The sequence below is a fragment of the Eumetopias jubatus genome, unplaced genomic scaffold (assembly GCF_037043125.1).
Source record: "Eumetopias jubatus isolate StellerSeaLion01/CBP00866 unplaced genomic scaffold, mEumJub1_p1.0 scaffold_3, whole genome shotgun sequence".
Classification (NCBI taxonomy): domain Eukaryota; kingdom Metazoa; phylum Chordata; class Mammalia; order Carnivora; family Otariidae; genus Eumetopias; species Eumetopias jubatus.
Window position 1 is genome coordinate 1,133,068 of NW_028274809.1, and position 16,039 is coordinate 1,149,106.

The window sequence follows — 16,039 nt, forward strand, 5'->3', positions numbered from 1 at the left end:
CGCCAGCCCTGACGGGGACGGTCAGCCCACAGCCTGGTGGCCGCCTGGGCCGCTTTGCCAGAGGGGACTTGCCTACCTGGCTTCCTGCCCAAGGGGACAGAGCAGGAGAGCGCTCCCACGTACGCCTGTCCCAGCCCTGCCACGTGGGACCCCCACGAGCCCCGCCCACTAGCCAGCACAAGCCGAGGGTGCCCGCGGCAGCCATACCTCGACAGCTGCGCTGTGGTCGGCTCTGGAGACGCTGGTGTTCCGGTACCAGCACACGTGCACGGTGGTGTTGGCCCGGTGCTGGCCCTGCCCCTCCAGGGTGCCGTGGCAGCCACGAGCATCTTCGGACTCCTGCTCCAGAGCCGCCTCCTCAGAGGATCCTGGGGGAGGAGCCAACCCCTCTCAGAGATGGGGGCAGGGGGCGAGTAGGGCCTGGGGTGCCCTTGGTCTGGTGCCCAGCAGAGGGGCTAGGCCTGGGGAGGCCAGGAGCCCTATGGCCCAGGGCCCACATGACGTGCTTCTGCCAGAGGAGCTCGCTGTCCCTCCCGGTCCCTTCCCACCCCAGGGCGGCCAGAACGTGCCTTGTGGAAGGAGAACACGCGGGCTCTAGCAGGAGGCCTGCGGCCAAGAAAATGGGTTTGTAGGGGCGCCTGCGTGCCTCAGTCGGAGCGTCCGACTCTCTGGCTCAGGTCATGATCTCAGGGTCGTGAGATGGAGCCCCACGTCGGGCTCCCTGCTCAGCGGGGAGTCGGCTCCCCGCTCTGTGTCCCTCCCCTCCTCCCCACTCACGCTCCCAGAAGAAAAGAGGGCTTTGTAGAGAAGCTTGCCCAGGTGCGGAGGGGGCTCTACGGGGGGCAACTTGGCCAGAACTCACTGTAGGGAGCAGCGCACACCACGCCGCCCGGCAGCGCCAGGGACTGGTCACTCCCGCTCTTGGCCGCGTCGATGGCGGTGTTCAGGTCACAAAGCCACTTCTCCTTTTCCAGGCGAGTGCTGGGGGGAGGGCCGAGGCTCAGAGCCGGCTCAGCAGAGCCACCAGGGCCTCCTTGCTGTGCCAGCTCCTCAGAGCGAGACAGAAGGCTGGAGTGCCCCGTGCCCTGTGGGCCCCGGGCGGCTGTCGGGAGTGCTGCGGGGGGCCCAGCCCGCGTCCCCTTGGGAGCTGTCGGGGGCGGCAGAGCAGGGAAGGCAGCCCCTCAGTGCTGCGCCGGGGGCTGCTGGAAGGGGGGGTTGCTTCCGGAAACAAAGGCTTCGGAGCCTCTGGTGCCGAGATACAGGGTTGGTTGCTGGTTCCCGTCCAGGTGCCCAGGCTGTGGGGGGCGCTCGTGTCCCGTGCTCGCTGCCATCAGCCAGGACGTCAGCCAGGACATCAGCCAGGACACGGCAGGGTGGGAGCTGAGAGCCAGGTGCCCACCCAGGAGGAGGATAGCCTCTCCCCCCGGGGAAGGTGCTGGGGACCCCCGGCTCCCATAGCAGAGAGACCGAGCCGCCTCCTCCCCACCGGATGTGATTTGGGAAAAGTGGCTGCTGCCAAGTTACAGCCCTGCTGTGCAGACAGGATGCAGGTGAGACGGCCCTGGTGTGGCTGCCCTGCAGGCCCTTCCCCGGACTTGAGGGTGCCTCAGTGCGCGTGCCCAGGAGACTGCCGGTCCGCACAAGCCGCCCCTGGTCAAGTGCCGTGAACGGAGGCTCGGGGGCCGCTCTGTACGGACATTCTCAATGGTCACAAGCTTCCCACCCAAGGAGAAGCTGCTCTCCCCTGGTCACATAACTGAAGTGGGGCTCAGGGGGGCCCCCACCCCAGGGCCCACCAGGGGCAGGCGTGGAAAGCCCGTACCTGGCTGCCACCACGACTGTTTTCTGCACTGCACAAATGGTGAAACAATGTGGAACAGACCGTTCAGCCTCGCCTTCTTCAACCTGTGGCGGGAGAAGAGGCAAGCGTTTGGAGCGAGCGCAGGGTGGGCAGGACCCGTGCTTGCAGCGTGACACAGGTGCCGTGGAAGCCCTGTGCGAGTCTACGCTGACTACGAGGGGCTACAGGAGGCACAGGGATCCCCACGCCATGGCACCTGCCACCCAGGTGGGTGAGCTGTGGGCCACAGGGCACCCAACTACTCACCGGTGGGTCCAGCACTATTAGCTGAAAGTCAAGCACAGGAAAAAATATTGAGCATTTTCGTTATTAAAAAGGGAATTGGATAATTCACTTTATAAACCTGGTACCAAAACCTAACAGTTAGAATCAAAGAAAAACCTACATGACTGATCTCAGTGTTAAGTGACTGAAATAACTCCCAAATAAAATACTACCTAACCCAGCCTAAAACACAGACAGGAAATCGTCCCAGGACCAAGTGAGGTTCTAGGAATGCAAAGGTGCTTCAACCCCGTCCTTGAGTCCACGGGGAGGGGTGGACATCTCTACACGCTGCCCACACCTTTGCTAAAATCCAGCGTGTGATTTCTGATCATGTGTCAGAAACACGAGGAAGATGTAAACACGATAGAGGTCCTCGTTCTGAAGCCAAGACCTGTCGCCCTTCCCTCTGCATTCAGGATGAGGGCCAGCTGTCTGTCCCCCGGGACCAGCCAGTTACAGACGGCCCCAGGATGGACAGTTGGCCTGCGCGGGGCCCAGGAGATGCCAACCACGGAGCCTTGTGGGACGCACACGATCCGAAGTGAGCGGGAGCAGTGGCCGGCAAGAAAAGGTCAAGATGTCCGTCTTCCCTTACCCTGAGTTAGCACGTAAATGTAATGTGATTTCAATAGAAATCTGAGTGCTGTTTTTGGAAGAAATTTGTCCAAGTGATTCCTAAGTTTATTTTGAAGAATTAAATACTTGAGAGCACAAAGCGCTTTTTAAAAAGGACGAGTAAGGGACATGCTTATTCATCCACACAGCAACTCTTCCACACAACACATGACTCAGAAGACCGTGGACGGACGCTGGCGCAGAGATGGAACAGAAGGCCCAGAAAGAGCCCCAAGCGTGAAGGCGGGAACTGTTGCCATGAGGAGGGCAGCTGCACGGACGGGGGGAAAGCAAGTGGTGCGGCCCAGTCCAGCCACCCAGAGACACACGTGGAGACAGTTTAGGCAGTAAGAAAAATCCAAACTGTAAATGTGTCAGAAGACAAAGGTGCCGATGTGATCTTGGCGTGGGGAAGGGCTTCGGAGTCTGCACTCGAAAGCTGGACAGAGGACTACAGAGATGTCTGATTTCCCTCCTTGAACAGGTATTTGTTGGGCCCTCTCTGCCAGATGCCGTCCCAGGAGTAAGACAACAGTGTCTGCCCAGGGGGGTTTCAATTCTACAAATAAAACCAAACTGCAGGCAACATAAAAAGGAACTACAAACTGGAGAAAGTGTCTGGGACCCCTGAGCAGGCTGGTGTCTGTAAACATGCCACAAATAGAGACCAGAGTGACAGACACGCCCGGGGTGCCACCCCAGGGGGAGGCCCCAGACTCCAGGAGACACGGACTCTGTCAGCCTCACTGACCGCCAAGGGCCGTGCCCTCCTCACCAAACTGCGGAGGGTGAGGGGTGAACGCCCTGTGCCCCCCCACCCCAGGCTGTGGGAAGACAGGTTCAGATGCACTGAATGGGAAGGTCGGCTGGAGCAGGTGCTGCAGCAGTGACTCACGGTCCTGTTCAGAGCCTCAAAAGCTGTGTACCCACTGCTCAAACAGTATGTTTTAGGCGTAGGCAAGGATGTGTCGAAAGAGATCCAATGGTGTCATTTCTTAATTCTGAAAAACTGAATGGAGCCAAAATGTCCAGTGTAGGGAAATAGGAAAGCCGGAGTCTGGCTTGCCAGCCTACTGCTCATCTCGAAATGAATCCAGAGCTCCTGGGTTACAAGCGCAGGAGACGTTAGTGACGAACTGCGTGGCCGCTAGGAATATCAGTTACCTCCGAAGACCGAAGGGCGTGTCGCAGAATGCCCACAGTGTGTATTACTAGGTGGTCCAGTCCTGAGTGATTTTTATTTTATATTTTCAGTTTTTTTCTATGATGAAAGTATTTTTAAAAGTATACTTTAGAACAGATGGGGTGTGCTTCTGGCGATGGCAGATGTGGTCATTCAAACAGGCCCCCTTTTTGCTGAGGGTTAAAAAAGCTGAACCAAATGTTACGCCTGCCGAAGGCTCAGGTGCCCAGTGGAAGGAGGGACAGTGCCGAGGACCACGGAGGGCCGAGCACGGAAGGTACCCTTGAAGAAGGCAGTAGAAACTGAGGCAGACTGGCCAAATGTAACAGAGCAGAGTGGGGTCTGACCCCCCGACCCATGGACACCTTGACCAGGGGCTTCCTGTCAAGAACCTGAACTTGGCCTCCTGTCTTTACTGTCCCCAGAGATGGGTTCCAGGCTGAGTGCAGGTCTACACTCAAGGGCAAAGGGAGAATGAGTCAATGTGTGTGTAGGAGTTTTCTCTGTGACCTTCAAGCAGGGTCTTTGTCAGGCCACGGAAAGCACTGAGCACAAGGGTAAAAGGCTGAGGAACTGGGTCACATTAAAACAAAGGGCTCGTCAGAGACGACATGAAGCGTCCTGTCGAACCTGTGACGTGGACATGTGACAGGTATGTGGCATGCACAGCGGGCTCGCTGGGCAACAGGGTCATCGATGGCCCAGGCCTGCTATGGCGGCGCATGGGTGGAATGGGACCTTTCCCCCTGGCAGCTCACACAACGCGGAGGGGAGACCCGAGCCCAGCCCCGAACTGCAGCCTTCCTCCCTTGTCCGTGGTGCTGTCCTGCCACTTTGAAGGTGTGCGTGTGCACATGCACGTGTGTGAGACAACTAGTTAGGGTGACAGAAAGGGAACCCAGTTGCTCTTATGAGACAAAAGCACAAGAACAGAGAAAGACTCTATAGTCTTTAGAATTAGTGGTTCAGCTTTCTCTTTCAGAGGCTGTGTTAGCTCCACCCCCCTAAGCACCCAACTGGGGTCTTTCGTTGCGCCTCCTGAAGGCCAGGCTCCCCAGGGGAGGTGGACATGTGAGCCGGGGCCTTGTCCTCAGGGGCTGAGGCTGCAGGCAGGGCCCGTGGAGCACCAAGAACAGTAACCACGACGGCCTGAGAAGAACCAGCGTGGCGGCCGAGCACTCACCAGCATGCCGCGGAGGGGAAGGAGGCCCCGGATCCGGAAGTGGCTGGTGCCCGTGACACCTTTGCTTGTGTACAGCAGCATATCTGAGAACTGAGACGGGAGGCTTTATTACACAAAAGTTTAAAAACAAGTGACAAGTTTCAATGTCTAATAGTCATTGGTTTCAGCTCAGGTTGTGATCTCAGGGTCGTGAGATCGAGCCCCATGTTGGCTTCTGCGCTCAGGTTGGAGTCTGCTTAAGTTTCTCTCTCCCTCTCCCTCTGCCCTTCCCCTCCATGCTTTCTCTCTCTCGCTCAAATAAATATTTTTTAAAAAGTTAAATTATTTTGACAAGAGGTAGCTAGTTACCCCATGAGTCAGCAGGTCTCTTGGGCCAGTGCCCAGCACCCGCCAGCTAGAGGCAGTGGGGAGTTCTGGCTGGTCCTCCCGTTACCCCTCAGCCAGGATGGCTCGGGCCTGAGTCGACTGACCGGCAGGAGGGAGGGATCGAGGGTCCCCCCTGGGAGGGCCTCGGCTCTCCATGACAAAGCAATGCTCAGCATAACATTCCTGCAGCAACAGGGACTTGGACTTGCTATCTTCTGGCTTTCTGAGGGTCCGGCAGACAGGTGCCCAGAATACCCAGTGAGGAAGGCACCTCGCTGGGAGTGTTTTCTGCGGTCCTCACCTGGCTCCTGTCTGACTTGGGGCCGCTCGCCGGGACCACCGCATTGGCTCCCCTCACAGAACCACACCCATCCCACCTACCAGAAAGAACATCCTCTGCTGCAGGCCCTTCTTGGTGAGCTTGTGAAGGCAGCCCTCGCGGATAAACTCCTGAGAGAGAGAGAGGAGGTCCGTTGGTGCCAGTCCCAGGCCGCTTCCACGGGTGGCGTGCTGGCGGGGCGGAGGGACAGGCTGGTGTCACTGTCCATGCTTCTCCGAGCCCCTCACAGGCCCTCTGACGGCGCCCTCCTGCCCAGGACCCTCCCCGTCTTTCCGACCTCTTCCCTCCTGCCTGCTTGCTTGGCCATCCCATGTCAGTCCCCAGACTGTCTGCTGAGCACCTGTGGCCCCATCTCGCCACAGGCTGGCTATGCTGAGGGCCAGTAAGGCAAATGGTATTGTTCTTATTGAGGGGAAGCTCCTGGAAGGCTCAGGCATGATCTCTGAGTTCAGCTTTGAAGAAACACTGGGCCAGAGCAGCCGGAGGATGGCACACCTGGTTCTCATCAAATGCTGACAGGTAATGAGCGTCAGCTGCCACCCTGGCATTGGCACGGGGAGAGAGGGTTCCTGAAACCACAAAGGTTTCCAACCTGAAGTGATGAGACACTGGTGGGGCTGGAGCTCCAGCAGGAGCCACAGAGGGAGAGGAGAAGGTTCTGCCTCTCCCACCAGGGCCTGATGGTACCGCCAGGACTTGGGGATGCCTCCCACGTCCCCATTGGTGCTGGAGCGCCGCCGCCCAGGCCCACACATACACCCCTGAAGGCGCAGATGTCAAAACAGGCCCCTAACTGCCTGCGCCAATGGCGGGAAGTGTCTGAAGAATTCCAGTTTGAACGATTTCCAGATATTCTCCTGCCGATCTGTTGGTCCTTTCAGATAAGCAGGAGCATGAGCTTCACACCCTGAGAACTTGCCAGAAGACCCCAGCCCTCAAATGGACTGAGTGAAGGCACAGAGAGGTGAACTTCATAGGAGCCTTGTGGACAAAAGGAGATGAGCAGGGCGTGCCCTGGCATGGCGCCTGCACCGCAGGATGGGCTGGGCCCGATTCTGAGTGTGATTCTGAGCTCCAGGCTTCTGCGGCTTTGACGTCAGACCCACCTTCCCCGCCCTGCTCTTCGGCAGAGGGCGAGTGGGTAGCCCCTGCCTCTTCCTGCGGCCACAAACCCTATTTGCAGGGGTTCCTGCCCTCACAGAGCCAGCTCCACCACCCGACCCCCTCAACCCCCAGACCCCAGGACCAGCTGGGCAGCAGCCCCTTCTCCAGGGGAGCGTGTCCCAGGCCTGTGGGTGTTCTTCCCTCAAACCCCACCCCCGCCACACCGTGGGCCTGCCCTTGGCAGCACCTGCATTCTGCCTCTTAGATACTTCCCAGTTCTTACCCTTTGATACCTCGTTATCAACTTTCTTCCTAGTGAACAACCCTTGTTCTTAAAGTCCTCTGCTCACATTAACTAGTGTGGTTTCTGTCTGTGACTGACACACATATTTAACAAGGAGACCGGCAGCCCTGGGTTCGGACTTTAGAGAGTTCGGCTAAAAACAACAACTATGGCAGCAAGTGTTCGCACACCAACTACTTCATGCAAGGCACTGGGCCAAGCAGCTGACATCAGTCCCCTTGTTGCCCCAAGACCCTCTATGTCACAGATGTGGAGCAACCTGTCCAGGCCACACACAGAGCCCACCCCGACCCCTGCTCTGTGGCTACCCCCCTTACCCCTCAGTGACGGTTCCCAGGGGCCGCCATCTGTAACACATTGGGGGGGGGGCACAACGAGAAACCAGCTGTACCGAGAGCCCTACGGACCTCCAGAAGCTCCCAGCCAACAGCTCCACTCAGAGCCCCGTGGTCAAGGACGGAAAGGAAACGGAGCTATCCTGGCACCCAGCCAAAGCCCTAACTCCAGGAGATCAGAATGTTCCTGTACATTTTAGTGTAGTTCATTTCTTTGAGCTTGTGACCCCACATTCTCTGTACCTTCTAACAAGGCTAACATGGAAACATGACTAACACAGCCACACTCTACTACACGTGTTTGTGTTGAGACAGGAAACATCTTCATGCAACCCATAAAATGGTTTCTTCTGTTGACAGTACTGAGTTCAAAAAGGCATTAGTGACAAAGTAGGCAGTGTAGATATGTAGACCATGGAATAGGATGGAGAGTTCAAAATTAAACTTGCCCATCTGTGTCTATGGACAGTTTGGCAAATGGCGCTGGATATTCACATGGAAAAAAATGAAGTGGGACCCCGACCTCACACCACACAAAAATGAATTACAAAACCATCAAATCTAAACGTAAGAGCTGAAACACAGGAAGTTTCTAGAAGAAAACATAGAGGTAGATTGTCATACTGTGGACCGGGCAGTGGTGTCTTATCTGTGACAAAGCACAAGCCACCCAAGAGAAAACAGGTAAATTTGACTTCATAAAAATAGAAAAACCTGTGTTGTAAATGATACCACTGAGAAAATGAAGAAACCACCCACAAAATGGAAGGACATATTTGCAAATCCTATTAAGTGTCTGGGGTCCAGAATAGATAAAGAATCTCACAACTCAGCAGCAAAAAGACAACCCAATTAAAAGGTAGGCAAAGGATCTGAGCAGGCATTTCTCCAAAGAAGGCACACAAGTGGCTAATAAACACATGACAAGAAACCTGACATTAGCCATCTGAGAAATGAAAATCACACACATAATGAGACACCATTACATTCCACCATGATGGCTAGAATCAAAAAGATAAGATATGGAGAAACCAGATCCCTAACACACTCCTGGTAGGAATGTACAATTGCCCAGTAACTGGAAAACCGGCAGCTTCTCAAAATGTGAGACACAGTTACCATGTGACCCAGCAGCTCCACTCCTAGGTTCTACCCAGGAGAACTGAAAGCACATGGTCACACAAGGACCTGTGCACAAATGTTCCCAGCAGCATTATTCCCAATCACCACAAAAGGGAAACAACCCGAGTGTCCAGCAGATGAGCAGACAGACAGAACGCGATGCGTGCAGAGACGGACTGATGCAGTCACTGAAAGGAGGTGCTGACCTACTACAGCAAGAGCCCGGGAAACAGGAGGCTCAGCGAAAGAAGCCAGACACAAAAGGCCACATAATGATTCCATTTATAGGAGATGTCCAGGAGAGGCAAAGCCGCCAAGAGTGGATGAGCATCTGCCGTAGATTGGGGAGGGGGTGGGGAGTGACTTAACAGGTACAGCTTTTCTTGTTGGGGGGATGAAAATGTCCTGGAATTACTGCTGATGATGGCACAAGCTTGTGGATATACTGAAGACCACTGGACTGCACAGCGGATTCTGTGCTATGTGACTTACAACTCAATTACATGCAGTGAAATGAAAAAGAACAAGGCATCACAACCCCAGAGTTTAAGCTATACTACAAAGCTGTCGTCATCAAGACAGCATGGTACTGGCACAAAAACAGACACACAAATCAACGACACACAACGGAAAAACCCAGAAATAAACCCACTATCATATGGTCAATTAATTTTTAACAATGGAAGCAAGAATATGCAATGGGGAAAAGATGGTCTCTTCAGCAAATGGTGCTGGGAGAACTGGACAGCTACATGCAAAAGAATGACACTGGACCACTTTCTCACACCATACAAGAAAATAAATTCAATATGTATTAAAGACCTAAATGTGAGACCTGAAACCATAAAAATCCTAGAAGAAAATGCAGGCTGTAACTTCTCTGATGTCAGCCTTCGCAGCAGTTTTCTAGATATCTCTCTTGAGGCAAGGGAAACAGAAGCAAAAATAAACTATTGGGACTTCATCAAAATAAGTTTTTGCACAGCAAAGGAAACAATCAACAAAACACAAAGATAACCTACTGAATGGGAGAAGGTATTTGCAAATGACATATCTGATAAAAGGTTAATATTCAAAATACACAAAGAACTTATACAACTTAACACCACAAAACGAAATAAGCCAATTAAAAATGGCCAGAGGATATGAACAGACATTTCTCCAAAGAAAACCTACAGATGGCCAACAAAAACATGAAAAGGTGCTCAACATCACTCATCATCAGGGAAATTCAAATGGAAACCACAACAAGATATCATGTCACACCTGTTAGGACGACTTTAAAACACAAGAAACAACCTGTTGGCGAGGTTGTAGGAATGCAAACTGGTGCAGCCACTCTGGAAAACAGTACGGAGGGTCCTCAAAAAGTTAAAATAGAATTACCACATGATCCAGTGATCACACTACTAGGTATTTACCCAAAGAAAAAGAAAACACTGATTTGAAAAGATACATGCACCCCTACGTTTACCGCAGCATTATTTACAATAGCAAAAACACGGAAGCAACCCAAGTGTCCATGGACAAATGAATGGATAAGGAAGGTGTGGTGTGTGTACAATGGAATATTATCCAGCCATAGAAAAGAATGAAATCTTGCTATTTGCATCAACATGGATGGATCTAGAGTATGATACCAAGTGAAATATATGCCAGCCAGAGAAAGACAAATACCATATGATTTCACTCTTTGTGGAATTTAAGAAACAAAACAAATGAACAAAGGGAAAAAAGAGGCAAACCAAGAAACAGACCCTGAACTGTAGAGAACACACCGATGGTTATCAGAGGGGAGGCAGGTGGGGGGGTGGGTGAGACAGGTGATGACCATCAGAGCACACTTAGCGTGATGAGCACTGAGTCACGTACAGAATTGCTGAACCGCTAGATTTTACACCTGAAACTCAGAGAACACTGTATGTTAACTATACTGGAATTAAGAACAAAACAAAACAATGAAGTGACCACCTCAAAAACCTTTCTCAAAGTCACTCACCCTGCCGGGAGTGATGAGATTCTCTATGCCAACCAAGTCGCGCTGCAGCTCTGTGAGTTTCTGGAGGTTTTCCAGCCGGGCGAGGCTGTGCTGGAGTGTGGAGGTCACCTCTGTGATGGCCTGGAGGGCATCTGTGGGGAGAGACCCCTCAGTATAGGTGCCCAGGCAGGTGGGCACAGATGGAATCCCCCCCACTCACTCGTTTGGGACAGGAACTCGCATTTTAAAAGGCAGGTTTAATTCAAGGAACGTTCTACTCCCAGCTCCTCACAGGACTGCCACCCTTGGTTTTCAGCTGCCAGTGCAGCAAGTGGGGGCCCCCGCAGTTGACCCGAAACTTGGACTTATTCAGCCCAAACGGTGGACTAGCTGACACTCAAGCTCGGTAAGAAGAGAACAGTCTTTGTGAAGAACTCATGTTCTGGGCGCAGCAGTATTCTTTTGGGAGAATTGCCGACTGTAGTTTCGAGGCTAAATAATCTGCATCTTTAAAACATTTGTACTTCTCTCCTCGAATGGAGGAACAGGTGCTGATCTTACAGTGCCAGTACAGATATGAAGGTTTCTAATCAGAAAGGGAACTCATGCAGACGGAACACAGGCATGGAGAGTGGTCTGCGCGGTCCTGACCAGGCCACACTGGGGTCAGCTGCTCGGCCGGAGCACAATGACCACATCAGAGAACCTGCTGTCTTCCGGCCAGGACCCCCACCGACACCCTGGCCACAGTGCCTGGTTGTCCCAAGAGGCGCAGCAGGAAACGTCTGCCCCTCGGCTCCGCCCCCGCAAGTTGGTTGCCCCCAGTGGGGTGAGGACACCTGCCTCACGGCTTTAAGAGGAGAAAGATAAGAAAGCACATGCTATGGCGAGTTATTCCTCCATAAGGTGGACCACTGTAAGAGCCCCAGGGATGCTCCCACAGGGCTGACACCCAGGGTCAGCTCTGGGAACACTCCTGAGCTCCTGCCACACCTGGCCTTGCTGTCCTTCAGGGCCCCACTCAAGTCTGGACACGAGGTCAGGCAGAGACTCGCTTTGCTCTGCTTGTCCACCACGGGCTGCCTAGCCTGTGTCTGCCTCGGACAGCACCCCGCACCACTCAGCCACCACATGTGCGTGGAGCGTGGGGCCGGAGGTCTTGGTTGCCACATGGGCTCGCACTGCCCCAGCACTGGCACTGGAAGCTGCTGGAAGCTGGAGATGCACTCCCCACCTGATGCCAGACTGATGTCCCCAGGCCCACCTGCACCTGGGTCTCCACGGATCCAACATCCTGTTGAAGGATCATCAACATGCTTGGCACCTGGCCTGCGCCAGGCACTGCCCCTGGGAAACACTGAACTAAGGATAAAACAATGATGCAAAGCCACCTCCTCAAAGCCCCAACCTAAAGGTACCCCCTTTTGCCCAGTAGGTTCAAACTCAAGCTTTCCCTGAAGCCTATGGGTAGGGGAGCAGGTGGGAAGGGGCCCCCATTGGTGGCTTTCCCAGGGCTTGGAGGCAGCCAGGCTCTGCAGCAAACCCATCTAGGCTGTTGAGTTATCAACCCTCTGTTGTGTTCACAGTCCACACAGCACGTTCAGAAATGCACCCTCGTTGGGGTCTTGCGTCAGCCTACAGGCTGGGTCCTACTAAGGAGGAACCCACCAGAGGCAAGCGGGCCCAGCCTTCTCCGCTCGCACTGGCGCCCCCCCGCCCCCGCGCCTCCCCTCGGCCTGTAGCACCCGCCCCGCCACCAGCGGGAGGTTTGTAAATGCCCCACTCTTCAGATATCCCTTAAAATGCCTGGAAGTATTTCTGACAATTTTATCCTTCCTCTTACTTAGCAGACAGAAAACACTTGCTTTTAAAATGATGAGAAAGGAAGATGTCAGATGACCCATCAGAAAGCATCTTATTTCTCCCCTTTAGGGGAGACCAGCTAGAAGGAGAAGCTAAGTCATCTTTCATCTTTTAATGACAGTGGTAGACTTACTTGGAAAAACCTCTGGCACTAGATGTACACAACTAGAAATCCTCTGGAGGCTTAAAAGGTCAGGGTTTATTCCTTTGTCTCTTTAACACAAAAAATGACCAAGTCCGTCTAGATCAGAAACTTCTAACAGGCCGTTGTGACCCAAATGGTTGTTTTAGAGCCAAGCTTTTGAGGACAGAAACGCCCACAGCGGCAGGTCACTCTGAGAGCTGCTCTCCACCCCCAGTGCACTGGGTGGCGGGGGGGGGGGTAGGGGGTGCTGTGGAGGGCCCCTCGGAGTAGAAGGCCACTCCCTTCCAAGGTGACCAGAGTCCTTCCCTACACTGCAGATGTGCCGCCGAGAGGGGCCTTGCCCTGGTTAGGGCCAGAGGACAGGCACAGACCCGCTCCCTCCACCAGCGGGAGGGGAGGGGAGGGCCGAGGCCAGCCCTGACCACCGTGGTACTGGGCCCTTCTGGGGTGAGGCCTCGCACGCTGTGCTTCCCACGTAAGGAAGCCAAAGCCTTCAGGTCCTACCTGGTAGCCCTGGCGGGCCCCAGCCCCGAGGCGACGCTGGCTCCCAGCCCTTGGCCCCCCAGGCTCCTAACCACGCGGCCAGGGCAGCCCCGGGGGGTGGGGGGCGGCAGGGGCCCAGCTCCCACACTCACCGCAGCAGTCGGCGTAGTCAGGGTGCGCAGGCGCGTAGTGCCCACACAGCCGGCTCAGGAGCAGGCGGTAGTGCACCAGCCGCTGGATGGGCTTCAGCAGGAAGGAGTTAAGGGGCAAGTAGCAGACCTTCTGGAGCTCAAACTCTTTGTACACTGTCTCTAGCTTCTTAAAGCGTTTGGTGGCCTTTTCCAGTTCTGTCAGGACTTCATCATGCCTTTGGAAGTAGCTGGTAAACTCCTGTGGAGGCACAAGGGGGGGGGACTTTAGGATGGGAGACGTGGGAGAGGGGGGCCGGCTGGCAAGCCGCTGGACAGCCTTCCCAGCGTGGAGGTCACACACTGGCCGGAACCCCCAACGGGGCCGGACAGAAAAGAACGGCCCAGCAGGTGTGAGACGGGAGGGCAGGGCTCATCCACAGCCAGTGACCACCCCACGTGCTGGGTGCACACAGGCCTTTATCCCCACTTGACAGACGAAGGGCTGACGTTGAGAGGGCTGGAACCCGCCTCACAGGACCCAGTGAGCGGTGCTCGGTGGGGAGTAACCAAATCATGCTCTGGCTCTGCCCTCAGCCCTTGCAGAGGCTGCACGTCCCCCACCTACATGCAGAGCAGAGCGGGTGTTTGACCCAGTTATCGGAGAGGGAATCATCAGTCCCAGCATTTGTACAGCACGAATCCAAGAACACATGTGTATGGATTCTGATATTATACAGATATTAAACCCAACCAATCCCTCCTTACCTCCTGGAAGGTTTTAATATGAAATCAATTTGTTTTACTAATATTACTAAACATAACATCTGTGGTATGATGTCCTCAAAGAGGTTTGTGTGAATTTTTAAATTTGTGCAAGTGCTTTTGGAATAGATAGAAATGACTAATTTACCACCTGGCTGAGAAAACAAAAAAAAAATCTCAGGTTAAGAAAGGGGGCCCTGAGCAGGGCTCTCTGAAGACACAACTGAGTGATCTTGTGGGGCCTTTGGGTTTCTAGGAATGGAATGGGGCCTATGAGTAAGTCAGAAGTCTGGCTGGATTGGGTAGAAGGTGCAACAGGCCTCGGCTGGGGGTGGCAGCCACTCTGCTGAGTGGCCATGAGGGCTTGGGAACCCAGAGAAGTGCGAGTGGGGTTGAGTTTCTGGGCAGGATGCCCCGCAGGGCTGCCCCAGGATGAACACACAGGTGGGGCAGGCCTGTCCCAGGTCTGTTTAGCCAGAGTAAGACCCCTGAACAGTGAAATCACAGCTGGCCCCATTGTTTTCAACACATGTGACAACTGGTCCTAATGAGAAGACATCTTGCTTCTGCCATGTCGCTGACAAACATTGTTTGTACTTTCCTTGGCACTTTACTTGAGGGAGCCCTATCACCTCTGAGGAAAAAAACCTGAATTATGAGCCAGCAGGTATATGGACAGAAACCCCAACGCCAGCCTAGACGGGCTCTGCACATCCCACTGCAGGCTGGTGAGCTCAGCAAGGGGGGCAACAAGTGCATACGGACTGGTAAGGCGGGGGCTGACGTCCCACTGTGGATCACAGATCAGCAGTCAGCCTGTAGCACCTACAACCTCTCATGCTGTCCTGAGGGGGAGGTTCAACTGAGGGGACTGTCCTGACAGTTTGCAGTCTTAATGGAAAGGCAGTCCTGAGGAAAAAGCTGTCCTGATGGGAACAGACACCCGAGGGGAACGCTGAGCTGAAGGGAATGCTGTCCTTGGGGGAATGCTGTTGGGACGGGGATCCTGTCCCAAGGAGAAAACTGCTCTGAGGGGAACGCTGTCCTCAGGGGGAACTTGTCCTGAGGGGGACACTGTCCTGAGGAGAAAACTGCTCTAAGGGGAATGTTGACCTGGAGGGGACAGTGTCCTGTGGGGAATGCTGTCCTGTGGGGGACACTGACCTGGGGAGAAAACTGCTCTGAGGGGAATGCTATCCTCAAGGCAATGCTGTCTGGAGTGGGATGCTATCCTGAGGAAAAAACTGCTCTGAGGGGAATGCTGTCCTGAAGGGAATGAACTCCTGAGGGGAATGCTGTCCTGGGGAGAAAACTGCTCTGAGGGGAATGCTGTCCTGAAGGGAATGAACTCCTGAGGGGAATGCTGTCCTGGGGAGAAAACTGCTCTGAGGGGAATGTTGTCCTGAAGGGAATGAACTCCTGAGGGGAATGCTGTCCTGGGGAGAAAACTGCTCTGAGGGGAATGTTGTCCTGAAGGGAATGAACTCCTGAGGGGAATGCTGTCCTGGGGAGAAAACTGCTCTGAGGGGAATGTTGTCCTGAAGGGAATGAACTCCTGAGGGGAATGCTGTCCTGGGGAGAAAACTGCTCTGAGGGGAATGCTGTCCTGAAGGGAATGAACTCCTGAGGGGAATGTTGTCCTGGGGAGAAAACTGCTCTGAGGGGAATGTTGTCCTGAAGGGAATGAACTCCTGAGGGGAATGCTGTCCTGAAGGGAATGAACTCCTGAGGGGAATGCTGTCCTGGGGAGAAAACTGCTCTGAGAGGAACACTGTCCTGGGGGGGCGGGGGGGAGATGCTGTCCTGAGGGAATGCTGTCATGGGGTGGACGCTGCCCTGAGGAGAAAACTGCTCTGAGGGAAATGTTGAGCTGGAGGGAACACTCTCCTGAGGGGGATGCTGTCCTGAAGGGAATGCAGTCCTGAGGGGGATGCAGTCCTGAGGGGAATGCTGTCCTGGGGAGAAAACTGCTCTGAGGGGAATGCTGTCCTGAAGGG

General features: G+C 54.3%; 1 protein-coding gene across 5 annotated transcripts in view; it reads right to left on the reverse strand.

Annotated features, from left to right (window-relative positions):
• FARP2 (FERM, ARH/RhoGEF and pleckstrin domain protein 2) overlaps window positions 1-16,039 on the reverse strand; it is a 119,082-nt gene that overhangs the window by 12,265 nt on the left and 90,778 nt on the right. For 3 of the 5 annotated variants that reach the window (XM_028105351.2, XM_028105352.2, XM_028105350.2), the window contains exons 18-25: window positions 13,302-13,539; window positions 10,680-10,810; window positions 5,857-5,925; window positions 5,110-5,199; window positions 2,108-2,128; window positions 1,823-1,905; window positions 863-981; window positions 208-368 (exon numbers count right to left, since the gene is read on the reverse strand). In XM_028105351.2, coding sequence (XP_027961152.2) covers window positions 208-368; window positions 863-981; window positions 1,823-1,905; window positions 2,108-2,128; window positions 5,110-5,199; window positions 5,857-5,925; window positions 10,680-10,810; window positions 13,302-13,539 — 912 coding nt within the window. The remainder of the gene's footprint in view (window positions 1-207; window positions 369-862; window positions 982-1,822; window positions 1,906-2,107; window positions 2,129-5,109; window positions 5,200-5,856; window positions 5,926-10,679; window positions 10,811-13,301; window positions 13,540-16,039) is intronic. The other 2 variants (XM_028105354.2, XM_028105353.2) reach the window with 1 other exon arrangement.